The sequence below is a fragment of the Lissotriton helveticus genome, chromosome 9 (assembly GCF_964261635.1).
Source record: "Lissotriton helveticus chromosome 9, aLisHel1.1, whole genome shotgun sequence".
Taxonomy (NCBI): domain Eukaryota; kingdom Metazoa; phylum Chordata; class Amphibia; order Caudata; family Salamandridae; genus Lissotriton; species Lissotriton helveticus.
In genome coordinates, this window is record NC_136070.1 from 1,149,017,030 (window position 1) to 1,149,036,127 (window position 19,098).

The 19,098-nt window shown below is 41.0% G+C and overlaps 1 protein-coding gene across 1 annotated transcript in view; it reads right to left on the reverse strand.

The window, feature by feature from the left end:
- CACNA2D3 (calcium voltage-gated channel auxiliary subunit alpha2delta 3) overlaps positions 1 to 19,098 on the reverse strand; it is a 2,522,256-nt gene that overhangs the window by 118,067 nt on the left and 2,385,091 nt on the right. Inside the window, exons 34-35 of the mRNA XM_078662383.1 lie at positions 18,945 to 19,000; positions 2,095 to 2,206 (exon numbers count right to left, since the gene is read on the reverse strand). Of these exons, the coding sequence (XP_078518509.1) occupies positions 2,095 to 2,206; positions 18,945 to 19,000 (168 nt within the window). The remainder of the gene's footprint in view (positions 1 to 2,094; positions 2,207 to 18,944; positions 19,001 to 19,098) is intronic.

The window sequence follows — 19,098 nt, forward strand, 5'->3', positions numbered from 1 at the left end:
CATCTGGCCCTTAGTGAGAGACCTCAAAAAAACTACGATTAACAGATCTCATTCTTACAAAAAAGGAAAGGCATAAGTAGTTTGTCAAATGATGAGAGCAGGAGACACAGTGTTCCATGCTCAGTGGGTGTACAACTCTGTGATACAGATGCTCCCAAGATAATCATGTTCAATTGGCAGCTGTTCAGTTTGAACAGAAATCCTCAAATGTTGCTAGTCAGTTTCACTGATCAAAGCAATCGCTAAGCAAGTAAACTTTCCATCCCTCATATAACAAATGGCTATCTTCTGCCCAAGTGAATTAAATCACCTGTGACCAAAAATGTAATGTGCTACCTATTTGCAAGCAGACCATCACACATGTAAAAGGATAAGTCTTTCCTGAGAAGAATTTGGAGCCTGATTTAGAGTTCGGAGGTGTTACTCCATCACAAGCGAAATGGAAATCCCATATGCCTTATTATAAATGCCATAGCATAAAATGCACATTTGAGACAGAATAACCCATCTGCCAAATTCTATATCATGCCCATGGACTGTCTCAAATAACTTAGGGACTTATTTAGAGTGGTTACTCCATCACAAACGAAATGGATATCCCTTCTGCCTTACTAAGTGCCAGAGAATATAGTGCACTTGTAATAAGGCTGATGGGGTATCGGACAGGTTTGTGATTAAGTAACCTATCCACCAAACTCTATATCAAGCTGTTAATTATTTGGTGAGATAGATACACAACTCATTCCTGATGCTTCTATACTTGTATTCCAAGCCGTGGCATGCCATATCTTTGCAGGCAGCCTCACAAGCACATGCAAAAAAAGTTCCTGTCATGTAAGGAAGGGTGACACAAGTTCTTGCTAAGTCATTTGGGGTTCAGTTAGCCACCATGCTTCTGTTCACCGGAGTTTTAGTGGCCCTAGTACACCCAACTACTAGCTCACAGTTTGGGCATGAAGGGGGCCAGACAAGGGAGCAGTTCAAGCTTGGCAGCCCACTCAGACCTTGCCATGTCTTTGACCATCTCATCATGATGCAGATGTCTCAAAGTTGCTGAGCTTTTCGTCTGGGTTATCTGGGATAAAGGTGCAGGTGGCTTTGGGAAGGCTCTTTCCTCAAGCCATACTTCACACTGTTCTCAGTAATCTGGACCTTATTCTTCCAACTGAGCCATGAATTTACTGCCTACTTTGGACAATATAACTTCTCTTCTTTCAAAAAAGTCACAGCTGCAGGGCCTCCTTCTTTGGATCTCATCATGGAAGAAACAACTCAAATGCCTGATTCTATACATGTCTCACCTCAACTAGTGCCACAGAGATTATTTAGAAGTCATAACAACTGAAAGCCACTCATTTTAGAAGACCATTTCTTATGGCAAACTGGAAAAAGTTGAGGGAATCCTCTTCATATGCACCTTCATGGTTTTTCACTTGAGAGAGTATGATCTGTAAAGTATTACGCAGATGTGGATAGGGTTGTCTCTTAGTCCAGACACACCAATGAGGGTTAAGCTGCTGCTGGGCTGATTGCAGAATTATGCTGCTCTGACAGACAAGCACTTACCAGACATATAATTTCTGTCACGTTTCCAGGCTGAAAGGTAATTCCAGCCTCAAAATATTACAAAGTTGAAACTTGGGAAGAACCTTGAATCTGAAGATTAGGATTGAATAGTTGAATTACAAATAAATAAATTACCTGTTTTCATCTTCTATTGACTGAGCATTCAGCATATGCTCTTTGTAACTCTTTTTGCTGTGTGCCTATTAAGGATTCTCCCCGTACACTTGTGCATAGATGGGATCGAATGAATGACTTTCAGCCCATAATACCTTTAAACATTATACTTGAAGGAGATATTGAATAAACCAATGTTTTACAACAAGTACTGTATTCATGCCTTGGTAAAAAAAAAGAGTAGCTAACCTTGAAGCGAACCCTACAATATAAAATATGGTATCGTGCCAGAGAAGTTTAAAATATCTCATTCTACAAGATAACAACTAGAATTACACATCCCTGAACATAACCTTAGGCACCGTAGTTACATTTCCACAAACAACTGCATAAAAAATGAAAGAAAGCACTTACTTGAAACAGTCATCACAGGCAATGCTCCCCATGGTTTCCTTTATTGTGCGTTCAGAGATAAATGCTGGATATTCTGTATCACAGGGCTCCAGATTCTGTTTCATTTTCTGTGCTGTATATATATCAATAATATTTTATTTTTAGATGCAACTAAAATGCAAACTCAAGAGAGTAGAATGAAGTCCAGAATGTGGAATGCATACTTCTGTTTTGGAGGTAATTTATACACAGTCCTATATATTCAAGTACATTAAGGCTTATCATTACAAGTAGTGTGATTAATTACAATATGTTTGGTAATTCCTGTCACCAAACAAATCGCAGCTAACCGTTATGTGATCAATATCAGCAGGTCAACCTGTAGATATTTATTGGGGAAAAACCATCTGGATTTTACCAGAACATGTAGGTTTGTAATAAGCACCAAAACCCATATGTTATTCCCCATAATTGACTAGTATCTCACCTGATAAATACCAGACTTGGTAGAGTCAGATTTTAGGAGGTGTGATAAATATCACACCATTTATAAGGCTGTTTGTATTGAGGCTATGATATGTAACCAATACAATAACCTTTGACGACACTAAAGGCAACAATCAGAGTGAACACACAAGTCACTAAATTAATCTGAGCCCAACTCAATGTACCTATGGCACAGAACACATTAACTTGGCGCAGTGTGTAAGTGTTCATCCAGCATACCACAAAAGTAATAAAGTTGAAACAATAAGTGAAGCAAATTGTACATTGAATTAGAAAATTAGAGAGAATCTTTGCGTAATTTGAGTTTGACAGTGATGGAGCCTGGGTCGGATACAACAACCAGATTTAGTTCAGTTGGAGACTTTCGTTTGGCACCTTGGGCATGATTTATATTTTGACAGACAGGATACTCCATCACAAGCATTGTATTACAAGTGCATTATATACAATGACACTTGTAATACTACAGACTGAATATCCGTCACATTTTGGATTGAGTAGTCCACCACTGAACTCTAAATAAGACATTTAGTCTTTTTTCTGGAAGTGAAAATCCTTCTGAGGCGTAAATCAGCAGTCTGCATCCGCGGAAGTCTTAATGAAGGGAATTAGACATTGGATGAGGACACATGGTAGCTATTGGTTTTGGCGGGAAAAGCGCAGAGTGGTAGAATTAAAAATTTCGTGCCCAGGGAAATCCACTCTCTGATCAGTCCACTCACCAGTAAGCTACTTTGCGTCCTTACCTGAGGTCAAGATTTTTACCTTCAGACCAATTGTGGAGCTCAGAATGCTTCAGTGGGCAAGTCTACAGCTCTATTCTATTTTGGATTCGACAAGGCCAGACACCTTGTTACAGAGGGTCCACTCAATTTCATTTACTGCTGTGGAGAAGCAACAAGTGGAGTAACTTGAATTCTTAGCCAATGGAGGTGGTGCCTTGGTCAGATAGGCCAAGGTGGTTGGTCCTGGCACTTCGGAGGTCTGGAAGTCAAAAGACTTTCTAAAGTCCCAGATTTTCATAGTCCCGTTAGACACAGGCCAGGTTCCCAGGATCTCAGGAATAGCACTTGGGGATCAAGATCCACTCCAGCAGAAGCCACCAGCAGGGTCCATGTCAGGTCCAGTTGGTACCGGTCCGCTGATAATTTCACTTCAGTAAAATGCCTCATGGAGCTTTTTGTAAACCTGTAGCCACAAGGGAAGTCAGCCAACTGACCCTTAGAGTCCACTTTCTTGTCCACAGAAGAGAGCAAGTCCAGTTCTCTTCCATTCTTCTGCAGGTCAAGAAAGCGTCCTGAGGAAGGTGTCTGAGGTTGCCACATTTATGCTTGACACTGGCTAGTGGATGGGGGTGCCCCCTCACCCCTCCCTAACCAACTTTATAAATGTTAACAGGAGTTATCCTACCCATATTTGCAGCAGTTCATATTTGCCCTACTGCAAGCAACCCCACAATGCCCTCACCCCCGAAAACCAAGATGAGGAAACCCTTCAACCCTTTTGTAGAGCCTGTGTTCGCAACCAGAGGTATGACGGGGATAATGAGCAGCCCACTCCTTTGTGGTCACTTCAACCTAGTGTTGGGGACAGCTCTCCCTCCATTTGGCTTAATGACTGATAGACTGAAAACCCAAAAGCTGGGTCTTTTCCAAGTGACACTTAACATTTGCTTGTGACAAGTTTGGGCCCCTTTGATGTAAATTACGTTTCTGGGTTTAACCCACCTGGTCTAACTGCCAGGGAAAGAGAAACACCTCCCCAATGCCAAGCCACTGTCTATGTTCAGGGAGTAATTTTCACACTTCATCATGGCTAATCACCCATGGGGCTACTGCTGGAGAGCTAATGCAGATTAGCCTCCAGGAGCTTAAGGCATGGAAAAGGTAATTCCCTATAAATCACTATTCCCTAACATTTAGTAAAAATGTTACTTCACTATTATGTTGGGATATTACAAAATATAAAAGTGAGTGGTTTAATAACAGTTCTAGCTAGTACCAATCCAGGCACAGTAAACGTTAGATTTGGAATGGACACTAGTATCTACAGAACCATTGGTTCGAAATTGACAACCCTCATAGGCAACCTGATTTTGCGATGCGGTATATCTGTTTTTCCGCCCCATCAGGTGTCATGGCATATTCATAGGGTAGTCAAAAAGTGTGGTATGCCTGCCTCACCCGAGGCTACCTCTGGTCCAAATAGAAGTGTCCAGAAATAATGGGGAGGGTGTAGAAAATATAAAAGCAGTGAATCTCCAAAAATATTTTAATGGAAAGGGAGATAACACTGTTGGTTAAAAATGGGGCGATATAATTGTAATCGAGTAACTAGATTACCATATATCTATATATATATGGATACGTCGTCGAGTGAGGCAGGCATACCACACTTTTTGACTACCCTATGAATATGCCATGACACCTGATGGGGCGGAAAAACAGATATACCGCATCGCAAAATCAGGTTGCCTATGAGGGTTGTCAATTTCGAACCAATGGTTCTGTAGATACTAGTGTCCATTCCAAATCTTTATTTGATTAATTGTGGATCTGATCAGGGGAACTGAATGGACCGACTATCCTCCTCCCTCTTTTTGTGATTGAAACAGTAAACGTGAGATCTAATCCCACTTTCCTTTACTCCTATAGGCCAACCAGGGCCTTCTTACAGTGAAAATAGATTGTAGGTGCTAATCACTGTATTATGCACCCTGCATTGTAGGCTGCAAGGTCAACATAGAGTGACTTAATAACATTTAAAAGGAAGTTGTAATTGCACAATAGGTGCTGAAGTCCACAAGAGGCATTTCACTTTCCGGCCCTGGGCTCACTTTTTACACCATATACTAGGGGCATATAAGCAATAGTAAGCCAATTCAACCATGTTTAAAGGGGAGCACAGGCACTTTACTACTGGTTAGCAGAGTTAAAGACCACAGAGTGCTAAAGCGAGTTAAGAAGAAAAGGCAAAAATTGCAGGAAACATCACAAAAGATGGTAATTTCTTACGCCTACATGTGCGAAAATCTCCTCAGTTGGGGTGAAGGTCTCAATACATAAAAGATGAGAGGAGCAGAGGCCTAGATTGTTGCATGTAGATTGGTAACTAGCATTTTGTGCTATGTTAATATAACTACTGTAGTACGACTAAATATACTACAACATGCAGTTTGTGAATAGACCTCAATCTATTTAACATCCCTTTTCCCCGGCTCAAATGCAGTCGTTACTCCATTCTTCTCCCCTTAGCTCCAAACCACCTACTACTAAACTACTGTTCTGTAGCAATGCACGCAGAAGTCTTTCATGGACTACTAAATCATATAGCATTAAGCCCTGTTTCCAAAAACTTAAGAATGCAGTCTGCCTCATTTCTTTCCTTGGGTGGAATTTAAATGTTTATTATTTAGGTGGTCATTTTCAGGGGTGGTTAATACGTTCAAAGTGATATGGCACTCAATGGCCCTAAGATATAATGCCACATTGAGTATATCATAAAGAAGTGAACAGTTAATCAAAATGTAAGTTGAAGTCTCTTTTTCTATATTCAACTACTTAAGACTGGGTGACAGCCATCATATCCAAAACATAGACCAATAATTTAAAACAGGCAGCAGATTAGTAGTTATCAACAATTCCATCTTCTTTACTTCTAGCTTATCACCTCCCCAAAAAATCTCTAAAGCGTTGTTGGCAACGTGTTTCCATAACGGGCTACATTCATATTCTGATCTTTGGACCATGCTTTCCTAAGCTGCCCTTTGACCCTAATCTCTCCCACACATCTGCTCTTCTCTTCTACCCCAAATTTAATTTACCAATAACATTAAAATCCATTGATACAGTAATAGTTTCAGTATTCACTCATTTTCCAAATTATTGCCAATTTATCCCCTACTGAGAGACTTTTGCTTTATTATCTTTTGTTCCCAGCCAAGTAGAAAACATCCTCACTACTAAAACCCTAACAACCATTCTCTCCAACTTCAAAAACATTTAACTGTGACTCTTTCCACCACCATTTCATCACTATTGAGATATATTCTAACAGGTCTCAATCACTCCAAAAATAAAAGAGAGCCGCTCTCCCTCACAACTGAGCAAAATCCTCCTACTTCGCGAGTGAACTATAAGTTCTGATCAATCCTTTGTATATGATTACAGACTGCACCTACTTCAATAAGTTATAGCATAATGTGCCTACTATGTTTCTCAATCAAATTATTAACAGAAGCAAAAATGTTCTAGCAACAAGGCATTCTTCTTAGAATCTAAACACCCTTGTGCGCATGCCAATACTGTTGTTTGCACAGTGTGGGCATGGAATGATCTCCGGCGGCAAGCTCGCCTCTGTATCCTATTTGATACATCAGAGCCCATCATTGTGCATCCCTCCTTACCCTTTACACAAGATACAGGCACCCCGTCTACGCAGCAGAGCCTGCAACTAACAACTATGGGAATGCTCTATCCAGAGGGCACTTTTGTTACCCTTCAGCAGACCCTTCAGGGGCCTAATGTTACTTTATTGGACCCACTCACATATTACCAATTGAGTGCTGTGCTTAGAACACTGCATGACTCTTTCCCTGCGGCCTCCTTACGTTCCAAGTCCTGGAAACTGTTACATTGCTTTTACATTTCTGTTTTATTGTCCCTTTCTCTTTCATTTCCCTGTGTACTTTTGACTATGGCAGCTGCCATTCAGTTAGCTGTGATTCCAAATATAATTGGAATCCACTTCATTCCGATACTGGACCTGCTCTTAGCAGTACTGCCTCAAAGATTAAACATAATTAACCTACTACTTATCTCCTGCTTATTTAATTTGGATATTCTACAGAAACTCTCTCCTCACCAATTCCGCGCTAGACAGGAATGGTTAACAGATCCTAATGCTGCCTTCACTGATGACTAGTGGAGATACCGCTGCGCTCAGTCTAGGGCCCTTTCCCTGCATTTTAGATTGCGTCCCCCTAATTATAGATTGCGACTCATACATTTTAAATTCATACATTATATTGACCACACTCCAGCGTGCCTGCATAGAATGGGCCTCCTACAAGACCAGCACTGCTTGCACCGCTCGGTGCCCACAACAGACTTCCCCCACCTGGTGTGGAGCTGTCCAGAAATATAGCACTTCTGGTCGGTGAACTTCAACACTATTGAAGAAATCGGAGAATGTGTGATTGAGCGCTCGTCATGCGTTGCACTTTTGGGTTCTGTTAAGGATGTCCCACCCGGGGTGGGAAGGCTAATGGCAAGGCTGCTACTATTAGCAAAATGACAGATTGCAATGCATTGGGCCAGATGATCCACTCCAAAAAGGGAGGGTTGAAAGCGTGACACAGCTTACTGCCAAGAACACCTGTCCTCATATTGGGACCTGATGCCGGCATGGAACCACCCAAAGACGTCTGGTCCCCCTTAGAAGGTTATCTGAGAGCACAGGCTGAGATGAGCGATGAGAAGCCAGCAGCAGCTTTAGGCCCTATGCCAGATCATTAGGTCAGATGAACGCCTGTACACACGGGGATGTTAGGCAATAGCATAGATGATCACTGCATACTCATAAAACCTACATATTGTTACACTCATTACTGCCTTGTTGAGTGGTGCCCCCATTTTTCCTCAATTTCTCGCCTCCCCCCAGTTCTGACAAATGAGATGTATTCCACTTGGACTACCAGATATTCTCTGTACGTGTATGGAAATATGATTTCTGAATGAATGTATTCCTTTCATGCCTCGTTATGTATTTTGTAAAACTCAATAAACAAATGGAAAAAAACAAGGCATCCTAACCACAAATGCTACAACACAATTCTGCCATGTCTTAAATTTTTTATTCTAGAGCCCACAACACAAAAGGATTTTTTTTCTCACAAAAGGACACTGCCTTTACTTTTAAACTACAGTCCTAGCCATAAGCACGGTGCCTACCACTGTAGTATCATGACCAGATAAATGACTACTCATGCATTTTCAGAACATCTAAAAGGATCACTTCAAAAAACAAAAATTCAACATCGGATCATTCTACGTCCAGTCTTCAGCAAGCCGAAACAAGCTTCCGAGGACCGGTTTCTGGCATTTCAGCCGTCTTCAGCCCGGCTTGCTGAAGACTGAAGTTCGGGCTGGACTGCTCCCATGAGGCACAGGGTCAGACTGATTTGCATATGGCCATGTCTGAACTGGGGTGGCAGAGTGGGCTAAAGAACGGTGATGGATTAAACCCAGATCTGTTGACTGGGTGCGAGTGTTTGATTGGTTTAGATGCTCCATCCATCACCACCCCCTTTTGTACCACTTTGTTCGCCGTAAGTTGGCAGGGTATGCTCAGACATGAGTCCCTTGCTCACTTTGCCACTGGATTCAAGCAAGCCGGGCTGAAGACGGCTGAAATGCCAGAAACCGGTCCACAGAAGCTTGTTTCCGGTCCAGGGAATGCATGGCTTGGCAGTTCGGGCCGGACTGTTCTCATGAGGCACAGGGTCAGACTAATTTGCATATGGCCATGTCTGAACTGGGGTGGCAGAGTGGGCTAAAGAACGGTGATGGATTAAACCCAGATCTGTTGACTGGGTATGAGTGTTTGATTGGTTCAGATGCTCCGTCCATCACCACCCCCTTTTGTACGACTATATACAAGGCCAAGTGTGTACTAACTGCATTATATGGGGCAGACCTATGAGGATTTTGTGATATGCCCCCCTCCTTACAAACTGTGGAGATTTTTGTTTTAGATCTTTATTGTCAGTGCATCACAGATGACGTATCTGCCCAACACTGCACGGTCACTGCCTATATACTTCTATGGCACAAACTGTGGACACGTCCTGACACTCGTCTCAATCTTAAGGTGGTCAAGGAGAGCATTAACCTGACTGCATTGCATCAAATACCATGGCTAAAAAATAGTAAACAGACTTGTTTGGATTTGGGGCTCCCAGAACATTTTGAATTCCCTGAAACCTTGCAGTCTAAATCAAGAAATGAACTAAGAAAGATATGTCTCATGATGTTTAAGGAAGATAGGCTGACTGTTGAACTAATTAAACCTAGCGTGCCTTGGTTATCTTTACTCTGCAAGCATACCTAAAGTTTGTCCATAGAACCAAGAATAAGTTACTCTTGACCAGCTTTAGATTGGATATTTTTCACCATTTAGTGACATTACCAGTCCAAAATGACATACCCACATTTTTATCTAAATGCCCTTGTGATAATATATCGACTCAGAGCACCTAACATACTCTGTTTTATTCCATCTCTTTTTAGGGATTTGAGGAGCTGCTATATTTTACCCATTTTACGCAACGTGAATTTAAAAAAATGCCATCCTGCTTTTTTCCACCTCCAAATGCTGCCATCCTTGCAAATTTGCTACTCCATGGCAAATATTGGGGCACATTACGATCGCGGACGGACTTGCGTCCGTCCGCGAGCCCTGAGTAGGAGGGAACGTACGCATGTGCTGCGGCGTTCCCTCCTGTGCAATTAGGATGTGACCACCACCCTGGCGGTCACATTCTCTATTTTTAACATTGCGGCGGGTGCGGCTTGAAGCAGCACCCGCCGCAATGTTAAAAATGTAAGCTGTGCATTTGCATGCACAAAGCGGCAGGCACCGCGCGGTGCCTGCCGCTTTGTGCACACAAAGGTAGGGGGGTACCATAGGTTCCCCCCATGTGCACCCCACACCCCCCTTCACCCCTTGGGGCCCGCAACGGGCCCCCAAACAAAAGTCCGTATGCCTTTCCACGGCGGAAATGCCGCCGTGGAAAGGCATAGTACTCCAGACATCCTAATATGCCTTGCGGTGTCTGATAGACACCGCCAGACATGTTAGAGCTTTTCCGCCGCGGTTGTAAGCCGACCGCGGCGGAAATGCGGCGGACTGAAACCAGCCCGGAGGATGCGGAAAATCCACGATCCTAATTGACCCCTATATGGGTAAAATCTTTCAGCTCATAAAAAACTGTGGGACATATGTACAAGCCCCTTGAGCCTCCGGTGCATCACTTTTTTCATACACCTGCAGCAAAGTGTGGTGCTCCATATATTCAAGGCCACGAAAATGCGGCCCCTTTTCACGTAGCACTTTGCGTGAAAGAGGCGTGCTGTGGGTGATCCCAAGCAACACCCATGGATTTTGCTGTAAACCCAGAATTACAACATTTCATAAACCTGGGAATGCATCGGAATCCTACACCTCCCCAGGGGAAGCGTAAGGAGGCGCAACAAAGAGAAATACATATATTTCTACTTGTTTTTTCCTCTTTCTATGTGTGCTGCTTTATGCTGTACACATAGAAAGAGGAAAACACCTCGCATGATTGTATCTTTGTAGGAATGTGTCCCTTTCTGCACAAAAACAATCTCCCCTAAAATGCAGACATCCTTATACCATGGTGCAAGGGTGCCTTCATTGGCGCATGCCAGCCAATTGTGGGCCCCAGTGCAGGAGATAGCACAGGAATGCAACATATTGTTGTAAGTATGATGCATCCCTGTGCTTTAAAAGTGATGCAGCGTGGCACAGCCAAATGGCTTGCAGTGCAGCGCTGAGTCACTTTCTTGTAAATAAGGCCCTTTCTGTTTACAAGGATTTTCTGATGATGAGAATCATCTTTTATGCAGTATCTGATAGTGTGTATGCTTTTAATCTACCTGCTGTCTAACAAGTTCAAAAAGCTGATTTAATACATATTCTGTAGATATTTTTATAATTTATGAATGTTTATGGAATTCATCATTGAAATACTTGTTTTAAATTACAACTATATTTGCAATTTGCACTTTCTGTACTTTAAGTTAGCTAGCCCAATGGGATACCCTAATTTGTAACCCCTAGATTTCCCAGAAGGCATAGTGGACCCGTTTTAAGCCCATTTTAATTTCTTTTCTTGAGGTTTTTGTCCATTGGTTTTAGTTTTATTAGGAAGATATTCGAGTCTTACGGGACACATCTAGGGCAAGCTGTACAAAGGGTTTTTGAGGGTGCTTATGGATTTTAAACCTGTTTGCGCCCGCAAAAAAATGGTGGCCCACGTACTAATCCTATTTTGCGAGTCGCAAAGCAATTTGCGACTCGTAAAATAGGATTAGCAACTCGCTATTAGGAAGGGGTGTTCCGAGACAGTCCCTCACTAACAGCGACTCCTTAAGCTATGTCAGAATGTTTTGCAACCACAATTGCAGTCGCAAAACACTCACAGTTTACCACCCTTCTCAGAAGAGTGGTAAGCACTCGCAATCGGGAAGCGGTCCCGAAGGGGATTGCTATTTAATTCAATGCGCATGTGAGCGTACTTTTTTTTAGTACATGTTCCCTAACACTGTGTGACGGGTCTTGGTTATTTAAATACTTTAGAAGGAAGACCTTGCACTTTACCATCTACCAATGGTGAGGGATACTTATGATTAAGTCTGGCTTGAAAGCACAGCTTTCTGCTAGCTACATGGCTACCAAATCTTTAAAATATACTTAGCAAGGATGTTGGATTCAGCCAGGGAAATATGTCTCTCCCACTCATGCTACTGACTGATTGAAACATCATTCAATCTTCTATGAAGTGCTTGCATTGCAATCCATGAGGAATTAATCACATCTCAATATCCACTGTTGGACTTGGAGCTCTCTGCAGGGTCACCCCAAACCCTTTACGTTTCACTTTTTTCTGAAATTCATTTTTGTTAGCTCTAAGACTCTTTACCACTGCTAACCAGTGCTACAGTGCTTGCACCCACTACTTTAACCCCTTGCGTGCTGATGACGGGCCCCGTCCATCATGCATCACAGTGCTCATGTGCTGATGACAGCTGGGGGCCGTCATGAACCCGCCCACTCTTCAAAACGGCCGCACAGGCGCAGAAACGCGGCCTCACCCAAGGGGTTAAGCCATGATAAAATTGTCTTACACATAATTGGCATAATTAATTTAGTTATAAGTCCACTGTAGAGTGGTACACAATATACCCAGGTCTTATAAATTAAATGGAACAAGTAGTCCTGCAGTACCTATTGTGCCACCCAATTTAGTAGCCCTTTAAAACATGTCTCAGGCCTGCCATTGCAGCCTGTATACACTTTTAACCTATCAATTTGACTTGACAATATAATCCCCTTTTCAAAGCCTTAAACTCCTCTTTTATTGAATATTAGTCACCTCTACAGGAGGTCCTAGGTAGCCTATAGGCCAGAGTGCATTGTAATAAAAAGGATGGGCATGTATCTTTAAGTTTTACATGTTCTTCTAGTGAAAAGCTCCTAAATAAATTTTTCACTGCATATGATTACATTGTACACTTAGTACATTTATTAAGTACTTATTTTTGATTTAGAACAGGTAAGGTTTTCATGTTTTATGTCGGGGAAATTGCAATAAAAAATCCTCTTTAGTGGTATTGTCAAATTGTAAGTTACAATTTAAAACATGCAGCTCTTAAAAAGTTGCAGTTGTGCTGCCCTGACCATTTACTGCATGCAGCCTGTTCCTGGGTCACATGACTGGTTGTAGTAGGAAGTTGGACTTCGTATATTATGAACAGACAGACACATAATAGAGGGATTAGGTGTGCCTGCATCGGCTATCAACTTGTATGCTGAGGGTGGGGTTTGGCACAGCCCCACTTGCAACTGAATAGGCTGTGCTCTGCCTTCATACAAAGGACTTGTCACCACTTCAATGTTATGCAGCCAGCTTGGAGCTAAGGCAGGTAAGTCAGGAATTCTCAAGAAACTTCAAAGAAAATTCTCTGGAATTTTCTTCGTCAAAAAAGGCACCAGTTATACAAATAGAACCCTCAGACCCACTCTTCAGTTTATTTTCTGGAACTACTGAAGGATTCTCAGACGACCGTCTGCTGCTATAACCGGCTGTGTAGCCCTCAAGACTGCTTTGTGACACCTGGAAGGACTGCTTTGCAGGCTGAAGCCTTCCTTGAACCCTTAGAGGCCTGCCTTGTTGCTTCAGACCCATTCTGCTGCTAGAACACAGGACTACCAAAGGGTTATGCACATGTTAATTTAGTATCTTATGTGGTTCACCCTGACAGGGATTGTGGCTGTCGCTTGACCAGGGTTAACACCCTAGTCAACCAATAACCCAGTTTCTCACATAAACTAAATGATCACACATTACATTCTTCATCTCACAAAGGCAGAATGCAAGTTTTTTTTTTTTTTTTGATACAGCAGGCTTTTTGACTGTTTTAGTCATGAAATGTAATTGTAAGCAAGATTTCTTGCCTTGGAAAATGCGGTTTTTACAAAGCCAATGACTGTTCTCCTACTTTGCGTCTAAGGGTACTTGATTTAGGTGAAAATGTTGTTACAAGTTACTCATTACATTCTGAACCCCTGAAAAAACTCTTTTTGAGAAGGGATTGCAGATATACGAGTTGATTGGATTTTGTGGTAACCATTCATTACATGATAAAACATCCAATATACACTTTGGTCATCAAAACGTGTCAATATGTACCAAAGTTAAATACCAGGACATGTAGATTCCTTTGTAGTTGGGAAAACAATCTGCATGGTAAATGCTGTGTTTGATGGCAGAGCAAAGAATAAGTGATAATTTGTTTACCCGACAATTGTAAAAAACAGCAGTGTTGGATTTTATGATGTGTGATAATTCTCAAATGTGACACCCGGCACTTGTAATCAGCACTGTAATTTACATCTTGCCTAAAGTGCACAAGGGAAATTTTCCAGCACCAGGAAGACTGATTGTGCTGGGCACAGAATCTGTCTTAGGGCCTTTGCCAACATTTCCAGACCATTTTTAGGACCTCTTGTCTTAAACTGCCTTCATAAGTGAAAGACACCAAGGGCATTCTTAATACTCTGGAGGGAATTACATTTGATCTACATTCAGAAATACTTATAACAATGGATGGGGAGGCTTTGCATACAAGTATTCCACAAGAGGGATTGTCCTTGACAGCTTACTGTGGGGTACCAATTGGGGTTAAATGTCCCTGCTTGATTTTGTATTAGACTGCACACACATGGTAATTATGAGAAATTATTACTTTTACCTACAAGTGCATGACACTTCCACAGTTAGCACATTTGCCCCAGCATAGCATGCTTATATGCCCATAATTTTGAAATTAAGCATGTCATGAGTCAGTCCAATCCATTTTCCAACAATATTCTAATTTGTAAACAATACAACAACAAGAATGAGGCTCTAACATTTAGGAACTGGTTAATAGGAATGAATTTCTTAAATTCACTAGGACAATGAGCAGAAAGGAGATATCCTTCTTGGACTTATATATACAAACACACACTAACACACTAAAATGTGAGGTCTTTACAAGCCAATGCCCAAAACAAACTTCTTAGTTATTACAGTTTCCAATCAAAATCATTGAGAGACCGCTTGCCGATCCTTCAGTTCCCTATACTTAGAAGTAATTATACAGAGAAAAATTACTGTAAAAAACATGCATGCAATTTAGCCAAACAACTTAGGGAAAGGGAGCCCCTACACAAAATAATAAACAGAACAATGAAGAGTGTCTTGAATAACCCCTATGACCAATTACTCCAATCATTCCAGAAGTCTGAGTCAGACCTCCCATTCTGCGTCACCACATATTAAATACATTCAAATCATTAAAGAAAATAATTAGCAACCACTGGAGAATTAATACTTTGGGTCCATTAAGATATGAAAAATCTATGTTCTCATTCAGGTGGGGTATGTCATTAAAAGACCTATTAGTTCACAGAATACTTAAGACAATTGTTCTACAAAATATATTGCAATAAACATGAAATCACTCTTCGGTCATCACCTCTGTGGTCATTGCAATATCTGTCCATTGACAAAAAAAGTGAAAGAACTATTCAGTCCCTGTTATCTGAAGTACCTCATCAACGGTAACTTGAAAAATGCGATCTACATGATCAACTGCCCATGCAGCCTCATGTACATAGGAATAATGTCACAAAAAGTCACAAAAAGGATAAATCAACACAGAAGTACAATAAAGTGCAGAAAAACAACACAAAATTAACAAGGCATTTCTTAGAAAGTAAGACCCAGAATACAACCGAAAATGATATGTTATCAACAAACTGACCCAAAATACAGAGAACATGAAGCCTAAATTGCTCTATTTCAAACAGAACTGGATTTACAATCTACAAATTTTGGTCTCGGGTCTGAATGATGACATACAATGGACCCAGCTAATTACATACGCACACACCATTGTCAAGCTATTGAAGTGTCTATTTTTTTAGAGGACTTGTCAGTAAGGAATGTCACCTAATACTTTCCAGTTCAATAATTCATATTGGACAGTTAACTCTTGCACAGTAAGGAAGCACCTTGCAATATTGGCGACACCAGAGAGATGATATTTAGATATAGTAGTAATTGCAATGGCATACCTTCCACTTTTATCGATATAACAATACTATTGTTCAATATACTCGCCTAAGCCCCCATAAAGAAAAATGGTTATTGGGCAGCTGTAAAAACAATCCACACTACTTCCCCCTCCACAAATACTGTACGAAAGCTCTTGCCCAACATGTGTAACCCAGGGGCTTTTTTTCCAAGAGGTATACATACAGGTTAAAAACTGAAAAAATGCAGATGCAATTATATATATATATATATATATATATATATATATATATATATATATATATATATAGATCAAGAAAAGTGCCTGTAGTATAAAGTGGGACTTCATTACCCAACAGCCATGGACTTTATTGGGCAATATGCATCCACATGATCTCACCATGCATAGGGGGCGTGGCCACAGTCATGTCAAAACCAGGCTTTTGATATCCAAGGCATTCAAGCAAAGGGATTTGTAAGGTTACCATCAGTTCATATTACCCTACACAAAACTATTAAGGTGGCCACGACCTGTAATTGTGTGCTTGTCTCAATTGGTGTTGCACAAATGATTACACTTGTTACTTTTTGTGTTTATTTGTCCTTTGTGTTTTTTTAACAGTATTACTGTCTTGAACATTCTGGCAGAATCAAGCCTGTTTGATATAGCATAGTTTGAGCATATGAGACCATGAAAACAGTTATGTTTGTTTTTCATATGTGGATCTCTATCTGTGCTACAGTCTTTCGCAATCCTGCAGCATCGACCCAATATATGGCATATATTGGCTGAACCTAAAAATCCATGTAAACCTTTATGAATGCTCATCTACTGTTACTAATTATGCTATCACTTATTTATACCTAACAGGGCAGTAGAAGGGACTAACTAATCAGAAGAAAGTTATTTTACTTATAAACTATATGGCCTTTATTTACATTTTTGATCATAATGTGACTAAAGGAGAGTGCCTCCCTGATCTGACCAGCAAACCTGAACCTGCCCTAAAGTTAGAGTAATTTTTAACGAAGGTGTGAATTTGAAAACACATGTATGATCAAAAGTGCAGTATCTGTTTGCAGTGCAATATAGCTCACAACTCACTGTTACGCCATTATAGTGCTTGAGATGTACAGAGTCTACGAGTCGCTGGTGATTTGCATCAATGTGAATTCATGAATTAGATATAACACAATTTTTTTCTGTAACACAATTTTCCAGCAAGTGCTTCTCAGGACAGGAGAAGCAGGTATGAGAGCATCATGCCTCCTGTTAGTGCATAGCATCAGTGCATGGGTAGTCAGGGAGTGTAGGTGCCCTGACAAAGGCTAGAGACTTACATGGGCTATGAACACACATGTTGACAAAACCTCAGGGTACGTAAATCTTGATATTCATCAAATATCTAAAACGTGTTATTTTTAAAGACAGCTGGAGACTCACATGGGCTATGAACACAGCTGAAACACATTGCCATAACTTTCAGGATAAATTATTCATTGAAATTCATCAAATATCTAAAACCTGTTATTTTTAATAATATTTTACGTACCTGATCAGTAAAGGAAATTCGCTGGGTATACCTTAAGATATTTTTAAGCTATATCTGGATTCCTACGACTATTCAGGACTAACTTATATAACAATTCCAAACACTGGTCAAGTCCACTAAGGTGGTAATAACCTACCTTGGTGTGGATAGATCACCTATAATGAAGCCTGCCACAATAAGATGTGGATGATGCGATCCTTCCAAATTCTTTAAAATCCATGCAGGTGTTGGAAATTCCTTGCAATAATGAGACCCAGGCATTTATTAGGTAAAGATGTATCTGTATGGAGGGTATGCCTTCGTTTATTACCTCTCTCTCTCTACTTGTGCACTTACACTCATAATCAAGGCCTCAAACATCAACTGTCCCCCTTTGACCTGATGTTTAGAACAGCCATCAAACGTCATTGATAATAGTGAAGGACTTTTATATTTGAGGCATTTTATCACCAATCACACATAATCATTACAATAAATACCTATTCTCCTTTTTAAATTGTCAGACACCGCCCGAGTGTACCTACTACTATTCTTTATTATTCCTTTGTGAAATAAGGGAGCACACCCCATATTCTGTACCTCAAAATATTGTGCAAACTACAAGAAAGGCTTGTGTTTGTCACAATTGAGAAAGTGGGTTTCTATGTACTTAGTAAAACTCCAGTATCAAAGGCCACATGATGCCTCAATGGTTTGTTCCCACACGTAGGAACAAGAATGGCATCTGTCTTGTTCTGAGTATCGATAATTAGAAAACTGTGTCACATCTCTCAATTTAAAAACAAAGCCACAGCTTTCAAAAATATCAGTCGTGTATATAGTCCGAATACTTGTTCTAATATTATCTCAGAGAGGTACATTTGCCAATTATGCAATAGATTTCAGCTCATGTAAATCTTAGCAAGTGTACACTACGGGCCTAATTACGAGTCTGGTGGTCCTCGGACCACCAGACTGGTGGTGGGGTGGCATCTGCATTCTCCCAACCGCCACAATATTACCTTGATGGTCGTGACACCATAGGACTGCTGACTACACCAGAGAACTGCTGTTCCCTGGCTGTGGCGCAGCAGTCAAGAGGTATCAATATACTTGGCGGGACATGCCGTGCTGGAACTTCCTTTGACGTAACCATTGCGGTTCGGATGCCTATTTTATATGCATTGCTGTGGAAACACTAAAGAATCTCCCACCAATGACTAAATTAGTCGCAATACGGCGGGCGGTTCTCACGTGGGTTAGGCAGTTCAGCGGAGGGGCGCTCCAGTCACCGCACTGTCAAACTTATATTTTCAATGTGTTACACTTGAAAATGGTGAAATAGTTGCATTCCCAAACACAGGCACTAAGCTGAGCATTTTTCTTAGACCATTTAACAAAATGCATTGTAATTTTTTATCAATGGGTGAGTACGTCGTTCTTACCTTTAACTGACAGATCGGAGTGCCACAAATTGCATAGGTTAAATTCCACCAGCAACCTAAACAAATGGGTAAGATGTACTGTTATCAATCACAGGACCACTTTCCTGAAAGTTTTAAAACAAATACGACAAAAAAATAGCAGCAAAACAATTTA